The sequence below is a fragment of the Phaethon aethereus genome (assembly GCF_964289735.1).
Source record: "Phaethon aethereus genome assembly, chromosome: 12".
NCBI classification, from domain to species: domain Eukaryota; kingdom Metazoa; phylum Chordata; class Aves; order Phaethontiformes; family Phaethontidae; genus Phaethon; species Phaethon aethereus.
In genome coordinates this window covers 13,398,716-13,419,218 of record NC_138588.1, presented here as the reverse complement: position 1 = coordinate 13,419,218, position 20,503 = coordinate 13,398,716, and the positions used below count along the sequence as shown (strand labels likewise).

Below are 20,503 nucleotides of genomic sequence, written 5' to 3'. Positions count from 1 at the left end.
AGTTTTCTTTGTCCTGATCTTTATTTGCTTTCAGTATAATTGCCATGTGAGTTGTTTGCAAATCCTGAGCTCTTTTGGCCAAAACAGTTTGCCTTTTCCAGGAATAAGGATAGGAGAATAAATGCTTGCTGTCGTTAAAACATTCTGGTAGGTTCTAGCATCACCATGTTTAGGGCAGGGATTTGAAATCAGGCTAAATCACATTTAGCTGAACTGAGCTAAATACATCATGGGAAACTTGCAAGAAGGTGCTTGGTAGAGCGCTAGATCTTAGCATGTTAATAGGCTCTGGCCCTGACACAGGCTGCCTGCATATCTTCTAGGCACCGCTCAGGCTGAGCCTGGGGAGAGACTGGTACCTGAAGCAAAGAAGCTTGTGCTGTTTCCTCCACATGTCTTGTGAGGGTGTTTCGGAGCCTGGTGACTGAACCGCATTACTAAACACATGGAGTCAGCATCACTTGTTAGTTCAAGTGCTTGTGAACTTTGTGGAAAAACAGAAATTCATTTGCTGCTGACATGTTTGTATTGCATGTGTGTGATGCAAGAGAAATGTGTATTTCCAGTTTTCTTTTAAACCCTTAAACTGTCCATCTACCTACCTCCTACCTTCACAATATCTGGTTGTCAAAGAGCATTAAGATTGCAGAAGTTGAACATGACAAAACAGATTACACTAATTCCCTCCTCTTACTGCTTAATTTCAGTTTACATTGGATGGTAGAATAAATAAATCAAAAGGAAACACAAAGGTCAGTAATCATATATTTTTAATCCACAAATATGATAATACATCATATATTTAAGGTGACCTGAACATTGCCCATATTTTAGCAATGTTATTACATACCAAGCTACAAGTACAAAAGTAAACAATGAATATACAGGATATGCAAGTATGAGAAATACTTGAAAACATTCTCTTTCCTTAAGGCTACTCAGATTTATAAATAAAACAACAGGTGTTCAGCTGGTGTGTCTAAAATACCAGAATCTTAATATTGATACTTGCAACACACAAAGTCACAGATACAGGATATCCCTTTCCTTTGGACATCTTGAATGTTGAATAATCTCTATTTTTCTGGCTTTAAAAAAAGAACTTAAATTTGTTTGCCACAAGTGAAACACGCAAAATCTGATGTGTGCACTGGGACAGGAGTGTTGAATAATAAATACTGTTCAAAAGCATCAACTGACAAGTACGTGCTTGGAAAAATTGCAGCTAATGGTGCATGTAAATATGGCTCTGCAAATAGTTGAACTTGCAACCCCAAATGTTGGTATCTCATTACTATGCTGTGTTGCAAAGGAATTGTCCACCTTCATTGCTATGAAATATACTTTTTATGGTTCAAGGAAATGTCTGGGGAAAATTTAGATCATTACAAACTGCTCTGCTAATATCTCTGCTGCCATTTTTACTGTGTTCCAAAATGAGTTGTCCTGGGAAACATAAAAATCCATCTAAGCACAACCCAAGTGAGTACATGATCTGGGTATGTGTATTCTCAGCTCTATAAAGGTGTGATAGTCAAAACTGTTGTTGCAACAGATAAAATATAGTTTTTCAGGGGTGAGGAAAGACAGAAGAATAATAATAAGATTTTGAACAGTTTTCTCTACTACCATAATATTTAAGAGTTTAAATGAGAAACATAATTTTTTCTTATCCAAAAGTAATGAGTGATTGACACTGGAAGTTTTGCTTGGAGAGGAATGGCTTTCAAATATATTTTCTTGTCTTTGTTAATTTTCAAGTACATGCATCTCTATATTATAATATATGTGATATGGAGGGTGCTACCTCCAGATAATGGGATTGTTTGCTACCTGTGTCAATGAAAAGGAGGTAGTATATGATACTGAAGTGTCAATAGATAGAGGTGAGTCTGGAGGATAAGATGTAGAGGGCAAGGAGAGGAGATATTTCTGAACATACTTCTTTTACTTGGGGTCAGTCAGCACCTACGCCAGCTTGCCACTTGCAGAACTTGCAGCTGGGTAGGTGCTCTGCTCCTGTTCTCCCTTAATCCTAACAAAACTGTATAGAAACCAATATTTCTTTGCAAAATGTTTTCAGTTTGAAGAAATCAGTGTATTTTGTTTAAAAAAGGGGGGAAAAAAAAGTCACTGAAAACATTCCGATCAAAAAATCATTCATGAAGCTCACCAGAGTCACTGAGACTGTTCTCTGAAGACTTCTGTGGATATACTGCACTTGGGTGGCACTGCAAGCATGGTGGATGGGGTTCCTTTGTTATTGCACCTCTGTTACCATAGGCACAAATTAATGTAATGGACATGTTAAATCAAGAGTTTTTATCTTGGCTGAATATTTTGAGCATAGGGGATGTAAACGTTGCTTTGTTTTTTCCATTAGTGTCTTAGTTGTGTGCCTCTTCACAAGTGCCATTTCAAAATCTTCACGAAGAACATTTTGTTGTGTCAGGCAAAACAGTAAGAGCATGAAGAGCAGCACAACCTTCAGCTGAAACTGGTCTGATGTTACCAAATACATAAACCCTGAGAGTGGGGAAAATTATGTACTACTATATCTAGTTTTCTGGTTACCCTGGAGCTTGAACCACTGAGCTGCTTTTCAAAATGAAAATGAAACTGTCTCTCTTGTTATTAGCAGGTATAAACCAAAACTTTCTAATGAAAATACTGCTTTGTAGAGCAGTTCTAAATTTTCTCCCACTTCTACTCAGTTTGTATTATTTGTTACTCCCCTGTTAGACTTAAATATCATGTAAAGACAGAGATGCCTTCTCATATTGATTCCTGATCCTTTTGAAAGGAGTAAGCTTAATCCATTACAGCCCTACATTCTGTCTAAGCTTTTTCAGTTAGCGTGGAAGTAATAAAAACATACACACCAAGGGCCTGGGGGTGGATTCCATGCGTTGCTCTTTTGCCTTCACATGTCTATTTTTACATAACTATGCATTTGAGTTCACTTTCTTTTCACATGTTCAGCCTTGAACACAAAGCTGGTAAGATCGTGGTGTATAGCAATCTGTTTCTGAGCAATATATATCAGCAGCCTTGTTCACTCTGCTCCTTGGGAAAGACTGAATTATCTGAACAAAACATTAAAATTGATAGCCTTCTTATTTAAGTTTTCCACTTCCATCATGGGCCTGGTGAGCACTTTCTGGCCCCTGCTGGAGACTAGTAAGAGACCAGTGGGAAGGAAGCTTGCTTGCTTGCCATGGCTCATGAAGGGTGGCCAGTTCGAAGTTTTTGGTTGGTTTCTTGTTTTTCAGCATAGTTTCAAAGGACCTTCTCATCAAGTAGTTTGTTGATGCCATCACAGATCTTTTTGAGGTACGGCCGACAATCCCCATCAAGACTATACAGGGCAGTTAGAAATTCCACGTCTGCAAAGTGATTGAAGACATGGTTGATGCGCCCGTGGGATCTCGGTGTCAGATGTCGATCTACTAGTTCATGCACAAGGTCTTTACATTCATTCAGAAGTTCTGCAAGAACATTTCTGTCAAAGGTGTATTCTACTTCGTAGAAACTGACAATTGTCATGGCAGTTTGGTTCAGCTTCTTCCTGAACTTGTCTACAATTTCCAGCTCTTCTTGGTTGAACTGATTATTTCGATAGAGGATCCCGATTTTTATTGCCACTTTAATCAGGTCTTTCATAATTTTATGGGCTTCCTTTTTGTTTCTTGTGTGTTCCTTTGTTACTTTGTACAGCTCATCAAAGATTTCACTGCTTGTGTCATCGATTAGCATGTTAGCCATGGTTTTGGTTGCCATTTTACTCAGGATCTTTTTCTGGGCTTGCAGTGCGAGATTCTTGGAACTGAAACAATCGGGTCCTGTTTTGGGATAGCAGAGAAGAGGGGGAAAATTAATTTTTTTTTGAGAATAATTTTCACAATCGGTTAAGAAAAGTAGTGCCTATGTGCTTAACTGAGACATTACGTGTATCACTGGTCATTACATAGTCATGGTTACAATAACAGGAATACTTCTAACACTGTATTTTCAGGTATCCTTGGGGTCTCAGACATCCATGTTTCAGGTCTTGCTGTCACTGAGGTTTTTTGCTTACAAATTAAGAACAGAATATTCTGGCAGGGGATATCCATGCTGGTTCTTTGCTAGTCTCTTAACTTTGAAGTTCAATATTAAAGCTTCCTTGGCAGAGACATCTGTTGAGATGTTGTGGTTGAAATAAATACATAAGTTATCAGAGACAAACAAAACAAGGTACTGACAAATACATGAACCTGAAAGAGTTACACTTTGGTCATTGGGCGGCACTGTTGTTCCACTGTTAGACTAAGCAGCATCCCAGATAAGGGCTAATAAAGCAGATCTGTAAGTGTGCATTTATTTTGCTTTAATCTTTAGTAATGATGCCTTTCCCATTTGTTACCAATTTGCATCATTATAGAATGTGATTTTTGTAAAACGTTGATGCTTCAGTGCATGCGGTTCCTGCCAGATAAAAATACCTGAGCTCTTTATATTTATCAAATTAGTATCTTGGATTTTTTTTATCTTTTACCTGTCTGTGCAAGTTTCATTCAGTATAGCACCTGAGTATGTGGCTACTCCTGCTGGACTTTATCCAATGAGCTTTCATAATTATTGGTAGAGATTAATTTGATTTTCCTCACATAAATGTTTTTTAACTGACATTGTACGGACAAAGTAAAGGAAAAAAAATATTATTTCATATGAAAGAAATTCGTTCTTTCATAATAAAAGATTATTTCATATGAAATAATCATCCAGTTTAATACTAGGATAGTGAAGTCCCTGTTGGATCTAAAGGGCGTTTTATCGTAGCCAAATGGTGATGAGTGTGTGTATGACTCAGGTTACAGCCGGTGAGGTGGTAGAGAGGCCTCTTTGGTACAAGACACCCTCCTTGCCTTCCCCTCACATCTCCTCTCAGTAGTTGCTCATGCGAAGGAGCTGCCTGTCTTTCCCTGCCAGCTGGGGACCTCGCTTTGCTCACCAGACCAGAGCCTTGGCTGGTGCGAGGGGGATGGAGGTAACGGTGTCCTTCACCAGCTGCTGGGAAATCAAACCTCTAAGAGATTAAAAATAACAATAAAAATCAAAGCTTCCGCTGGTGCTTTGATTTTGGAGTCTGGGTGGGTCTTAGGCTGGTTGGGTGAGCTCTGGAGGCCCTTTCCAGCATTCAGCATATGAATGCTGTCACCCCGCTGTGTAGCCGTCATCTGCCAGTGTTTGCGATGCAGTGTGATCTGCGGCCTTGCTCACGCTGCCACGGGTTGACCGCAGCCTCTCCTTCCTCCCGGTGCTTCCTACATCCTTGCGTAAGGAAAAAGGGCTGCTGGGTGCCAGTGCTCACTTCGAATAAGTAATGCTCTGAATTTAAACAGTCTTCTGTTTAAAACTTATTTTTCAAGTTAGAATATTGAAGTTGTCATCTTTCTTTGTGCGCTACAGCTGTGCTACTGAGCAATATGAAAGAGTAACATTTAATTTCAACTGAACCACCACCTGGAAAAAATAATTCCATGTGCTTAAGAGAATTGCCTGTCATTTGGAGAGAAAATCGTGGGGCTGAGCTGCTGACTGGAGGAAATAGAAAAACTGATTTAATCTAGAAATGATAAAACCAGGATGAAAGCATTCTTTCACTTAGCAGTACATGGGTATATAAATAGTATCCATGATGAATAATTATGTGCATTTGACACAGTAATATAGGAGATTAATATTAGTGTCTGTTTCTGTAGCAAGTGTTTGCTATTAATCAAGTGGATGCAGTTTCAGGACATGGTTTAGGGGACATGGTGGCGCTGCATTAATGGTTGGACTTGATGATCTTGAAGGTCCTTTCCAACCTAGTGATTCTGTGAGTTGTTCAGTATCTGTTTCGATCAATAACTGAAAATAATTGCAGTAGATTTTTTTTTAGAGTATTATTTTTACCCATGTCCATGACACTTTAGCCTTTGTGTCATTTTCACCAGGTGAGAGCCCAGTTGGCTCCTGCTGTGCTCGGCTCTGCTGCAGGGAGAGCTTTGCAGAACTGGTGCGATTCTGCAGCTCGAAGCAAAGCCAGCAGTTGTGGTGCACAGAAGGAGGTGGCTAGCAAAGCACCGCATCCCCCGTCGCACGTGCCGCATCCTTGGTACGTCAGTGCATCTGTGGGAGAGCCAGGACCAGCACAACTGCCAGCATGGTCTCAGACAGACACACATGCAGCTGACCTCCCATCTATGTGATTTGAGAGACAAAATTTGATGCTGAATTAGCACATAAAAGCTTCTACTAACCTTATCAGAAGAGAGGTTTGTCTGGCACAAAAAAAAGCGGTTCTGAGATATGTTCCTGTATTCAAGGTTCTGGCTCTCACCCACAAAACTGAACACAGTATGATCTTCAAAGATGGGTTTCTTTCCCCATGACACTGCTGGGTTTGGTACCTCTAGTGACAATAACACAGCTCCCAGTGAAAGGTGCAAGCTATGAAATGGGCAGCACAGCCAGAGAGCATCAGCCTGAGGTTAACTGAAGGTTAAGGCTGGAACGTTTTTCCAGGGCAAGTCCTAAGTGTGGGATTTGCCATTTAACAGCATGAGACTGAGCTCCTTCTCACCTTTCTAAAAGTAAAATAAAGAAATCTGTTATTACATTGGAGCTGCTGAACTTTTCTCTAGGAGCTGTATTCCTCTTTCCTCTATCATTTCCTTTACCAGGCCCTAATGCTATATCCTCCCCTTCCTCTCATGCCTCTTGCTCTCCTCTGCTCAAACGAGGACCCCAGCTTCATGGCCTCTATCCTTTCTGTGGCCCCCTTCACCACTTTGTGCTCCCATCCCTCCAGCCTGTCTCACCATGGCATCTCTGGCACCTAAGCCGCGCCGGCCACCAGTGCTCAAAGCCCTCAGAAACTAGGCAGATCCAAATACTTTGTGCACACTCCTTTCCCCTGCCTCCTTCCATGATTGGTGTTGCTCTGTATTGTGAAATCTGTAATAGCTGGTAATTAGTTTCACCACCATGACTGCCATATGCTCTCTCCCAGTCAGCTGTACCAAGAAGACATGGTCCCAGTGGGGAAGGGCAGTGCTTGGTGGGGCCACAGGACAAGCATGTGCATCTGTAGCATACTGTGGTGCTCTATGTTAAATACAGAAGCTGCAGCCTGCTGCCACGGTCCCTCCACGACATCAGGGAACCACTGAGAAGCTCCAGGAGGAGGACAACTGGTGCATCGCAGCTGCGCTAGCAAGCTGCCAACCTGGGCGCCGGGATCGGCGCTTTGCAGAGCCTCAGCCCGTGGTCTCCAGCTGCCCGAGTGCCGGCTGGTGGGGTCAGATGACGTGTGCGCAGTGAGGAGGAGGCAGACAAGAGTCATCAGCCCGTTTGTGCAGCCTAGACAGTGCCGTGGGGGCTGTTGCAAAGGGCTATGCTCACCTTTGCTTAAATTCAGGGTGTGCACAGTTTTTACAGTGGTGCGTGCTGGAAGGAGTGAGGGACACTGTTTGGATTGATCATTTCGATTCCTGCCTCCAAAATCATGTAGCGCTCAGACACCAAGGTGACGCCTTGCCTTTCAAGGATCACAAGTGTTTAGCCACATGATTAAATTCAGGCTTTCGTGGGGACTGCAGGTTTACTGTGGCAGTCTTTTGTTAGTGCAGCACAGAGCTCGTTGCACAAAATCCATCTTTGCCTCCTACGTAAAGCAGTTCTATTTTCTGCTTGCTTTCATACCACAAATCAGCAACACCATTAAAGATGCTATTAGCTTTCAGAAACATTACACCAAAGCTAAAAAAGAAAAATCAACCTCGAAGCATACTCCTTTGCTGGGTAATGATTAGCTGCCATGTTAGAAAGCCTGACATCTTAGTTTTTACTAAAGTAAGGACCAGTTCTGCCTTCAGATCTGTTCTCTCCCTCTCTCTCTCTGTGTCATCTAGAGTTGTGTATGATAAAAGCTATTAAAAAAGCCCTTTGCGATGGGATTGATCCCATACCAATCTTCCATCCTTCACAAAGTGCAACTCTTCAGACCTCTGTTGCCACAGCTGTGGTACCCGAAGATGGAATGGCGCATGCCCAGCTGCAGGCGGGACGGAGGGGAGAGGCTCCCTGTGCCTGGGCAGTCCCGTGGTCAGGGTGCTACACCACTCCCCCCCCGAGACGGCCCAGCTTCTGGCACATAGCGCTGAACATGACAAAGATGTCTCACATCTACCAAACTTAATAACAGGATTGCTTAATAACAGGATTGCTTAATAACAGAAGTGTGGAAAAAGTTTGGCTCCACTCTAGAGAGCGCATGTAAGAGTTTTATATTTTAAGAGTTTCTCAGACTAAAATGCAAGAGGATCTGTAATATTCTCGAAATATGATTCCAGATGGCTGTACCAAGTACAAAATGGTTAGAACTAAATGCTCAGCAATACTATTTTCATGTAAATATCCGTTCAGCTGCTCTGTAACAAAACACAGGGCAGAACCAGTGAACCAGAACACGTTCCCACATGTGCCCAGGAGAGAGCATGGTCAATGTCTTCTGAAAGCAATTACATGGATGTGGAAACAAACCACCCAGGCACCTGAATCCGTGCCCCTCCCAGTTAGCCGGTTCTTCGTCAAAGCCTTAAAAAAAGTTTTGCAGCCAGGGTATTTTCTCCCCTGGCAAATGGCTAAAAGACATGTTGAAGCGAGCTCTGGAGGGAGTCCTGCTTCATGGATAAAAATGGAGAGAGTAGGAGCTAATCTGGAGTTTCTGTGGAGTTCGTCCAGTGCGTGTTTAATTGTATTAGCAGGCTTGCTTGGAGAGAAAGGTTACAAAGCGATTTCTTGGGTTTTGTCACACCCATGGCGTTACGGCTGACGCTGAGGGTTGTTCCTGCAGTGCCTGCTGCAGCTTGTGCTGCCTGGTCCCTTACCTCAGCCCTGGGCCTCACCTGGCCTGAAGGGCATCTCCTGGGGCCGTGTGCCTCCCTGCCGCCTCCACCTGCGCCCGGCCCCAGCTCCCTGCAGCGGCTGCTGGGCTGCGTTTCCGAGCCACTGCCACGTAGCGCAGGGCGGGTGCTGAGTTAGCTTGAGAGCATCCTGGAGAGGTGGGTTGAGCTGTCGCAAGTTAAAAACATGAAGAGACTGCAAGACTGCAGTGGGCCCCTGCAGCCTGGCAGGAATGGGAGGTGATGGGAATCAGAAAAGATCCCTGCATCTGTGCTCCAGCTGTACTGTAAGTAAGGAAAGGGCTGAATCTTAACTGAAGAAGATGGAAATCCATAGGAAAGTAAAGATGATGAAGAGGCTGAAATATTTTTAATACACCTGAATCCTCAATTTTCAAATGCAGTGTGGCCTCTGCAGCAGAAAACAGGCTTTAAGGAGTCAGCAATGCTGCTGGAAGCGTGGGCATCCCTCCAGCTGCTAGCAGTTGCTCAGGCTTGTGGGAGATGGACTAAGCTAAGGGACCGGCATGCTCTCAGAGTCTGCTACAGAATGAAATAGCTGTGTTGTGAAAATTGTTGTAAGAATGTGCTGGTTTAATGATTTGTGTGACCCAGTTTGAATACATCTGTATATTTAACCTAGTGATATACCTGCCCTTGAGCCTGGTGAGTCTGGGAATGCCAATGCAAAGGAATGAGGTGGCTGCGTAAAGCTCTTGCAGAGAGTTAAATAAGCAGTGGGTATCTGAGAGGTTAATCCAGTGTTCCTGCTGGTGTTGATAATTTACTGGGCGGGCAGCTTGTTTCAGTATAACTTGGAGTTACTGGTAATGTCTCTTTTTTTTCCTTGACATGAATAGTTAAGAAAGCATAAATTACCTTTGAGGAAAATAAGAGCTGGGAGTTTGATTAAGCTGTTATGTAAAGCTGTAAGGACAAGAAAAACTTAGTGCAGATTTGGAAAGGAAAATGTAGAAAACCAAAAAAATCTAGTCATTTAATTTGCAGCACTCAGGCAAAATGTTTAGAGGTAATGAGCTGCAAACTTGTGTGTTTTATTTATCCTTTAACTATCACTTACATGCTATAAGATTGATTAGAAAACTGAACTGCAGAACTCAGGATTTCAAAATAGCTCTAAAAGCAGACAGGAAAGAAAGTACACTAAAAGCACTTCTCACATATTTTAATACTGAGCAGCTGGGGAGCTAGCTCTAAGTGTGCGTATTGCTCTTGGACAGCTACAGGATCACTGCCGAAGAAACATTCAGTGTTTCCAGTAACTTTAAGCCAAGATATCCAATAGACCAGATGGTATATATCAGCTTTCAGGGAGGGCCAATTTAAACATGTGTAAGCACTGGGCGCCCGGCGCTCAAACTTTTAACACTTCTAAATTGTTACTATGATCATAAAAGGGTTGCTCATTTCCGTAGTGGAACAGATTACAGACTGATAATTATATGATCCTGGGAGAATGTACCAGTATCCAAACGTTTGAAGGCAAAACTTGGACATGCTGGAAATGGCAGCAGCAGCCCTGTATAGTGGGAACACGACTGAATGGAAAAAGGAAAAAGACTGCTTTTCCTTTCAGTGCTTTTTACGAGCAGCAGTCGTGCTGCAAAAAAGCACTGTCTGGGAATCTAGTGACTGGAGATTCCTAATTATAGTCTTATTTCAGCAGCTGGCTTGTATTTGGCTAATAATATATTGTTGCTACACACTGGAGCATGCCTTTCAATACCTGGCAGAGGGGGTGGTGGGCTGGGGAGCCCCTTCTGTAAAGAGAAGAGGAGCAATGCAGAACAAGCGGTTAAACTGTCATCCTCGTCTCCATAATGCCTCCAGAGACGATCTCTGGGGGTAGAGGAGCTCAGCTGCGGTTTCATCCGCTCTGCTGGAGTTGCCAAGAAAGGGGCTGGCCAAGCTTTTCTCCTGCTACCCCCAGTAGCTGGCTGGGAATTGAACTGCACCACTATGTTATTCTCCCGTGTCTAAAAGCAGTAGCTGGCAAGCGGTGTCTGGATAACAGCATTGTCCCGCGGCTGAAACTGGCCCGCGGTGTGGAAACCTTCACAAGAGCTCCCTTGATTATGTGGCACAGCTGACACGATGCTGTGATTTTGTACGGCTGCTATTTGACATGACAAATGAGACATTACGCTCTGGTCATATCCTGAAAACTTGCATCCAGCTTGTGAGAGAGGAAGCCACTCCCTGACAAAAAGGCTCAGTGAGCACCATCCTCATGCACCGTGCCGTAAACCAAACGGAGGTACCAACAGCAGCTGCTTTGCTAAGGACCCAGCCCTCGGGTCTAGCCTGCCAAGTACCAGCTTGGCACACGCAAGCAGCAAAGTCACCTCTCTGAAAGTGGCTACCAAAGCTCCTAATTTTTTGAATCTGATATATCGGAACCAAAACCTAAACCAGGCTGAAGCACAGGGAATGGTATCCTCAAAGAGTGACTTTCAAGTGTTCAGTCTAAACTTTGCGTGTCCCACTTTGTAGCATGCAGGGAAGCTCTGCCAAGGCGGCAAACGCATCTGGTGAACTTTTGGCAATTGGTGGCGAGTGCAAACAATGCAGAGCTTGCTCATACAGCACCCCGAGGTAAACATGCAGAAGACGAACAAGGCTCTGCTCTTAACTGGAAGTGCTCAGGTGTTAGTAAGTCTGCCTGCTAGGAGTGGTAGTAAAACACAGCGTTTGGTTTTTTTAAGCTTTACTGTACAAGAGTTTTTGATAAACTGACCACTGTATTTTATAAACAGGCTCCAAGTCTTTCAATGTCAGCTCATTAGGTTGATAGCAAGTGCAAAATGCATTGAAAAGGCTGAACATCCCTACCCCAGAAAATGCTGTTTAACTCTGACTGACACCGCAAGACAAAACGCTTGCGCTCTGACAGCAAAGATTAGACAAGGGAAGTATCTGCAATAGATTGAGCCATATTAGACCAAGACGTTGCCTGTGCCGATCTTTAGGGGGATGCAGGAGGATTGCTGTTGCAATTACCTATTGATGCTGCTCCTGTATTTTGAGACAGATATTTATGATCGTATTAGTGGCTTTTTCTTTAAATGCTAGCTTTGGTGAAAAAAAAGTCTTTCAGAGTGGAGAGGCATGCTGACATATCCATACCACTACAGCAGGATCTAGGTAAACATGGATAGCTGACAAAAGCCAGCAGATAGCACTTTGGTGGCAATAGGGGACATCTTGAATCGGTTAGGATTGTTTGGCCTTCAAACTGTCAGTGGTTTTTTTTCTTTTTCTTTCCCCCCCAATATATGCTATATAGCAAATCCTGGGCTGTAACTATTGAAGAGTTTTAACTTCAGTGTCTGAAACATTTTGTGTTTAATCTCCTTTGTCTTCTCCACAATTACCACATTTCTTACACCTTCCTTTAAAAGACACTGCATTTAAAAATAAGGTGCATGGTGACTATGTAGCAAAAATGTCTAATTAGATGAATAATTATTATCTGTATAAGAAAATTAGGCATGTTTTAATGTCTGCCATGTAATTTTCACAAGAAGACAGTAACAAGTTCTTTGATACGTGCTAAGGAACTGTGTATCGTTTAGATGGGACAAAGTCTCTGGGGGAGCATTGGACATAAAATGAATGATAAACCAATTATCTTGTTAAGGAAAAAAGTCTCGTAGGCTTCTTTAAAAGGATTCAACCATCATATTCTTCCACACAAAAGTAACAATTATCTAGAAAAGAAAGCATTTTCTTGCCAAAGTGTTATTTGCCACTGAGACTCTGATAAGCCATGAGAAATCTTTCAAGATCTTGCAGCTATCCTGTTTTTATCCAGCTGCAATTATTGTAGCAACTTCTCTTTGTAGGTGATCTGTAGAACTTACTTGCAGTGCTACTTTATGATCAGTTTCCAAACTCTTAGATTCTTTTTTGAGAAAAAACTTGAAGGGGGGAAAAGAAACTGCAAGCACTGAATACTAGAACTGCATTATGTTAAGCATGGGGGATATAGCTACGCATCCTGGAAGGCAGCAGCTAGAACTGCCTCAGCAATTCTTTAAAGCTGCTGGGGCTTTGTTTTCAGTACATACAATCTCTCTTGCTCCAGGAATGTAGTAAGAACTCAGCCTCTCCCCTTGCCTCTAAAACAAACAAAAACCCCCAAACCACACCCGCACAGAGAAGACAGAGCCAGGACAGACAGTGTACCACTATATGGTGGGTTATGTGTTGTATCTGTGCTCTAGTATTCACTTGCAGTGGCCCAGAAGCAGACGTCCTGGTTCAGCCTCTGGCTGTGTTTTCCTGGTGTAGATGGGGGATTTGGTGCCCGGGAGCAGCTACGCCCTTTTTCTGATGTTCGAACTCTGAAACTCGCCGCAGGTCCTGGGGAAGTTGAGTCCAATTTCATCAATGATTGGATTCTTGTTCAGGATGCATGAACTTTTCTGTGTATCCTTTCATAGCCTCCGCTGGTAGGGTGAGGGAAAGAGAAAGGCTATGGAGGCATTTGTGCTTTTCTGGGCTTAGTGCTTGGTAGTTACCACAGTCAGTGCTCCTGGTTAACAGAGGTGCAGATTTCCCTGTGCTTCTGTAGCTCAAATGCTTCCTATTCCTTCCACCAAAGTCTCTTTAGCATGCAGGAGCCAGTCGTTTTCACTAGGAACGTAATAATACGCTGTTGGTAAAGCAAGGCCTGGCAATATCAGCCCTAAATATTAAACAAAGCCTCCATGCAATATGCGTGCTTTAAACCGATAAAGTGCAATTAAGAGACAGGCTGTTGGGTACTGGTTCACCAATTTCTTCATCCCCTCAGGAAGAAAATTCTGAGCATTTATTTTTGTGCCTTGAAGTTGCTTTTTGTTGCAGCATGCTGCTCTTTCTCCAGGGATATAACGTCTTGCCTTTTACATAAAGTAATTCTATTTTTGACTCTAATATATTAAGAATGGCATGAAAAATAACCACGTCTGTGCTCTAGGGATGTACAAAATTCCATGAGAAAGCAAGGACCCCAAGGATAGCTGGTCCGAAGATGCTGTGAAACTCCCAAGATGGCATTTCTCTGTAGCTTAATATGAGGCTGAAAGAAAAGGGGGGGAAAAGTATTTCTGCTAAACCAGGTCAAGGTGAATAAACTTTCAAAAAACACACAACAGGCTGCAACTGCAGGTGGTGTCAAGCTGCTGCTGCCCAAGTGGGCTCCCCGTCTGCACAAGGCTGAGCTCTGCCACGTCCAGGGGGAGAGGAGGGGGGTCGGCAGCTCCAGCACCCCATCCCTGCAGAGCTGCCAGTATCTCTGCAGAGCACACGGTTCTCTTCACCATCGTCCAGCATGCTGTTCAGATACACCCAAAATAGCCCACCTTGTCCCATGGAGGGGGAGGGATAGGAAGCACAATTGCAATTCACTCTTGTATGGTTTTGTGTGTTTTTTGTTTTTTATTTTTAAAAAAAAAACACTGAAAATACTACTTAGCCTTCTTTGCTTGAAATGCTTTGAGGACGCTGACACAGTGCAAGTGCCGGAGGGGTAAGGGATACCGCTGAACTCTTGTGTGTGTAAATGAGAAGAGGTCAAGGGGAGTGGCAGGGTGGAAGGGAAAGGCAGGTTCTTCAAGCGTGGAATTGATTTAAGTTAATGGCATCTGTGTATCTGGCAAATGAGGGAGTTTTTTTTTATGAACACTATGTGCTATTGTTTTAGAACCTTGGTATTTGCTTGCTTGACCACTAGGCTTTGAATTAAGAAGGTGATGGATAGGAGGGAAATAAAACAACAGCAGAGATCGGGGACATCTGGAACGACATACTGTGGGTCCCTGAATAAAACACCAGAGGAGCTGTTAATTTTCCCAATTAAGTCCAGCCATGCTTCCAAACTCTGTTTAAGCCAGAGAAGAAAGTCGAATAAGGGGAAGATGAAGAGGACAATAATGGCAAGAAGTGTCTGACAGCAGTTAACTTTCTCAAGTCAGGAGCAGATACTCGCAGACAGAATCACAGCGTATTTAAAACTATTAAGAAAAGGCAGTTTGTTTAACCTTATGCATAGACTATTTATTGTCTCATTTTTATTCTTTGCTTATGTGCTTTGGGGAAGTCAATTAATTAAAAGGAAAAAAATATTTTGAAGAGGCTGATCAGTGCTTACAAATCAGCTACTAGTCCCAGGGCTGTGGAAGAGGAGGTCTTACAGGTGATACCACGTTTGGACCTGCTGTTTGGCAGTCAAACAGGCGCAGCTACAGCTATAGTACAGCTGGAACAGTAGGGCATGATGTGTCTGTCACTAAAGAAAACAAAAGATGTCAAACCTGCTCCAACATGAGGGCTTGATAGGTGCATAAGGGAGTTTGAAGTGTGGCTTAACCTATGACTGATCAATGTTCTTAACCAACCAACCAACCAACCAATCCCCTAAAACCCAACAAAACAAACAAGCAAAAAACTCACTAAAAAAACCCCGAACCAAAACTCTCGATAGAAGGGACTCTGCAGGTGTGTAAGTCAAGTACTGAGGAAATATTTTTCTGAACCCTCACCTTGAGTCATGCCTGGTTACAATATTTTGTGTGTCACAGCATCATTACTTAGAAGGTATGTGGGTGCTACCTATGTCTGTGTCTTTGTAACAGCTTTCATTCCCTCCATGAATGTAAAGGCCTGGATTTGTAAAGGCACCTGATGTATTACTAAGTGCAGTCCAAAATCTTAATTCCTAGTCTGAGAATATGTGGGAGGGGAAAAAAGGGCTACAAAAAATCTGGGAGAGTTACTGCAAGTGAAGTCTTTTGGGGTAAAGAAAATACTCCTGATTAATTCACCACTCGCCATATTAGCGACCCTGCTTCTGCCTCCTGGCTGCAGAGCAGCCCTTGCTCTCTTCGCCCCACGTCCTTCTGCCCCAGCGCGCGGTGCCTTTGCTCTGTGCCCCGCTGCAGGGTGGAGAGAGCATGGGCTTTCCCCATGCGGGAGCTCGACTGCACCCTCACCTAGGGCAGCAGGTTCCGGGATACAGGTCCGTGCTCTGCCCACGCAGGCCTGGCAGTGAGAACTTCACCGCCGTTTGACGCAGTTTTGTTTCGCCCAGCTCCAATTAGCTGATGCTTTGTGCTGCAGCTTTACAGCAATATGCCAGATGGGAATGGTGCTTGTGCAAGTCCATAAAAGACCTGAGGGCATCCTCCCTTTCTGAGTAAGAGCTGCTGCTAATATCAGTGTCTGACTTTCTCTGGTTTCTTTTAACTAATTTGAAGTATTTTTTTTCCACCACTAAAAGTTTAAATATTTCTTTAGAGACTTCTAACAGACAATCCCACTATGGCCTTGCTGAAACAAAACCTGTTTGCTGGTTGATTATAACCATCAGAATTGATATTGTAGAACCCATCTTCAGTGAGTTAGTTCAATGGTGTTACAAGTTTTTTAAAAAAATTAAATTTTTAAAAAATGTAATCTGCCTTATCCTGGCTGACGAGCAAATGAGTAAATTCCTTTTCCCTGTAGTTTAGGGGTTTTTTTGCTTGTTCAACAGAGAACACATTGAGCACGTGCTATACTGAAACAGCTGCCCACACACAAACACTGGTGCTCTGCATACCTTTACAAGAAAAATCTAAACTAAACGCATCCATACTGTTGATCCAGGGTGAAATCAATGTCTTGGTTTCGGTCTGAAAGTGCTAGAAAAGTATTTCTTAATAACAGCAAAGCTAAAACTGAAAAGGCAAAGACATGAATGCTTAAAAAGAAAGAGAGTTTGCTTATGCCTGTTAAATGTTGTTCCCAAAAGAGGACAGCAAAACTAGAAGAGTCTCTATTTGCTTATTGTTTTAAACAATGCTTTACTGTTTGCCTGGTTATTAAAAAAAAAAAAATTTACAGTTGCAGAATATTAGACTGTGTGGAATGCTTGACTTTTTTTTTAAATTTTTTTTTAACCCCCCCCGCCTCTAGAGAAGGATTAGCTGCTGGGGAGATGGCCAACCCAGATTCTAAATGGAAAACTCCTCACCAAAGGAAAAATTAATGCTGGTCAATGCAGCTGGGATTCATCACACTCTCCATCTCTTTCAAGTTTTTGTGCATCTGATTGGGGATTTATTGGTAGGAAGAAAGCACATGTTGCCTCATGCCTCAGATGTGATCTGTAACCCTGTTTTCCTTTAAGATGAAGCCTGATTTGGACTTTAATATATCCTTTGGGTGATCTGCTCTGCACTGCTCATCTGCAGTGTTAGGTCAAGCATCCGACCAAGATGCACAAAACACAGTATGTGATGGCTTCCATCCCTGTGAAAAAAAGACACAGACTAATATGTATCTGTCCATCCCCCAGGAACTAGACCACCTGCTGTATTCTCCACACTTGTTTGCTGTAATCCTGTCATAAAGAATGGCCGCTGTTTACCCAGCATTTTCTTCAATAAAAATGAATAACTTTTAAACCATAAAAACCCAAGTATAGCATAATGAAAATATAAGCGGAGTCTTATAGTAAAAGCAAAAGATATTTCCTGTGGGAAGATACCAAACTGAGTAAGGTGGTTTTGCAGGTCAGTTCTGTTCCTCTTTGATTCAAGATCTGGATGAATAGTATCAGCTAAAAGTTACAGTGTCTTCTTGCTCTTTTACAGTAATGAAAGAAAAAAATCTGGAGGTTATGCTGGAAAAAAGGAGGAGAAATGATGATGATTGTTTCTTTGTTACGGGTTTAAACTAAAGTGCTAAACATGGCGTCAGTACTTTCACGGTGATGTAACCGACCCAAGTAGCATAAATGATATCTTACAGTCAAAGCTCCTGTAGAGGATAAATGCTAATGCAGATAATCCGGTTTTGTACTTTTACCTTGTTCATTGTGTGTCTACATATTGCAAAACATATCATGCCAGGAGGAATATCCTGATAACAGGGACACTTTCTCTGTCATCAGGGAGTCTCTAATAACAGTTTAACAGCAGTAGCTGTAATCACCCATGGTGTAGAAATTCACTCTAAGTGCAACTCTTCATTTCAGGAAAGCAGAAACGGAAAAGATGCTGGAAAAGTACTGAAATGGTCAAGACAGTTTTTAGGAGGTCTGTTTCATTATTCTGAGGCATGTGAGTAACAGCAATGTGTTGTGTTTTTTTAAAAAATACATATATATATTTGTATGTATCCTCATTATATGATATTGCAGCTATATGGAGTCAGGATTGAATTTGCAGAGGAAAAATCAGTGTGCATTCCCTCATGAGGCTTCAGTTCTGTAGATACTCAGTTCTCTGAGTGCATATGTACAGAGTTTATTTGTGCTGATACCTACACGTACTGAAAACATCCAGATGGATATCCAGGGCAGCGCAGAAATGTTACCCCTGAATACAGCAGTCACAACAGTCTCTAGAAGGAGACTCCCTGTGAACTGAATCGGGCCCAGCCTGATGTGGAGGGAGAGAAACGTAGCACAGCCCACGTGCTGTTACCATCTTGCTGTTTCAGATGCCAGCAAAACTGCTGCCTTTGCAACTGGTTAACAGGAACAGGATAACAGACAATTCCACAGCTCTGCTAAAAATTGTGCTTAGGAACAAAAATTCAGCCCACCAAAACAACTGCTACTTCTGAAGGTAATTTTGTCAATTTTGCTGTTTCTTAATCTCGAGCATGAATTTTTAGAGTGTGTCTGGTACATGCTGAAGAAGCAGAGCCAGCGGCATGCTACTTTTCCTTTCCAAAGCCTTTCTAAACATAGGCAGCTTCTTGAGGCTCATAAAGTTTCCAAAGGTGAGTTTAGGCCCATCTGATCTCTCCTGGATTTGACATGGTACTCAAAGCATGGACACCCTGTGGAGCTTCCTCAGATAGTCTAGCAGGTGCCCAAGGGGAAATACTGCTTAGTTTCCTCTTACTGCTTTTCAGGACTTGGTAAATCCTTCTTTCCTAGAGACCTAATCTTGCATTTCTTAGTCCTGCTCTAAGGTTCTGCTGGGTTCAGTACTTTTCTGCTTGTAGAAGCGTGACAAAACCTACTTCTTGCTCAGCTCTCACCAGTCCCATAGGAACAAACTGGATTCTGCCCAATCTCATGGTTCACATTCAACATTTTCTACAATGAAGAAAAATGTTAATTCCTTTCTTGAAGAGGGACTTGAACAATTCTGGTCTGTAGTGCTGTGGATGGGCAACCCACCAGAGAGGACTTTGTCAGGTAAGGATGGGCCAGAACACTTGAACCCCAATTCTGATAACTGATCCGATTCCCTTTAGCAGAAGGGTCTAACAATCCCTGTCATGTGCTTGTCTAGAGAAAGACGACGGCTGTGCTCATGCATTTTGTAGGGTTCAGTTTTCCTGAAAAAACATCTAGCTGTAGCACAGATGTGCGGCTCTGTGCTCCTGCAGTTGCATGGCATAATGCGGGACATTCACATCTAACTATGTAAAGGACGAGCAGAAAGCGACAACTGCCACAGACAGCCCTCAATCACATGATACATTTGTATGCTTTTAAATGGAGACTGGAGCCTTAAAAAGGAATGACTGTACACCTGTCGTTCATTACTATTATTTCATATGCCAAAATAATCTGAAGAGTTTCCTGTGGGTTTGCACCACAAAGCCTAGAGAACGATAATCCAGCGTTTGTGCTCTGAATACAGATATTGCTATATTGCTTACAGGGAATAAACTGTTAGCAGGAACATTTAAATAAGCTCTATCATCAAATTGAATGATACGCTAAAATAAATCATTTAACTTTGACTAACAGTCATTATTAATTTAATGACACTTCCCAGGATGATTTAAGGCAAAAGGGAGAGGGTTTGCAGTGCCCCCCATAGAGACATAGCACATTACATATTCAATATAAAAAATCTGGAAGAGGAGCCCTTTTGTTTATTCTCATTTCATTTTAATTAATGCTAATTTGAGCTGCTAGTGTTGTGCTATTAAGCCCCACACTACAATATATTTGAAGCTTCCCTTAGCAAAAACTGAGCAGAAATTTAACTCGGCTGATCTCACCTTAGTGGAGCTGGTTTTGCTGCCAAACTCAAGAGCTGGAATGCTTTTTTTTTTCCCCTCCTCCTCCCCCATCTATCCAAATAGTTGCTTTTGCAGCAATCTGTCCTCGTCCCCGGGCCCGGTGGGGTTGCTGAGGACCGCTCGGTACAGCGCTGGCTATTCAGCTTGCTCACCTGCACTCTGCAGCCTCTGGCAGCACTGGGACCTCCCTAACTACAGGTCTCTCAAGGTTTGTTGGAGGAGCAACGCTACCAGCATCTCCCCATCAGCCAGCTGTCTGTCTGTCTGTCCTTTCTTCAAGCCTAAAGCCTGAAGATGATTTACCACTCGCTGCTTTTCGATATTCTCTCCCCAAATACAGAATACTCTCATGCTTACAGAGAAAACACATGCAGAAGCTTCACCCTTCCAGGATGCTCAACAACCATCTCTCCAATGCAAATTATGCTCATGATAAAATTGCATTTTCTTACAGCGAATGGGCCCCCCAGTGAGGCTCTCAGACTAGCTTCCCACTATGTGAACTCTCATTAAGTGCAGCCCAGTGGTGC

The 20,503-nt window shown here is 42.8% G+C and overlaps 1 protein-coding gene across 1 annotated transcript in view; it reads right to left on the bottom strand.

Annotated features, from left to right (window-relative positions):
- Positions 1 to 3,279: 3,279 nt before the first annotated feature.
- The window catches only part of TNFAIP8L3 (TNF alpha induced protein 8 like 3), a gene marked incomplete at its 3' end in the record, with an annotated part of 46,733 nt that continues 29,509 nt past the window's right edge, over positions 3,280 to 20,503 (bottom strand). The window contains exon 2 of the mRNA XM_082005250.1: positions 3,280 to 3,842. Coding sequence (XP_081861376.1) covers positions 3,280 to 3,842 — 563 coding nt within the window. The remainder of the gene's footprint in view (positions 3,843 to 20,503) is intronic.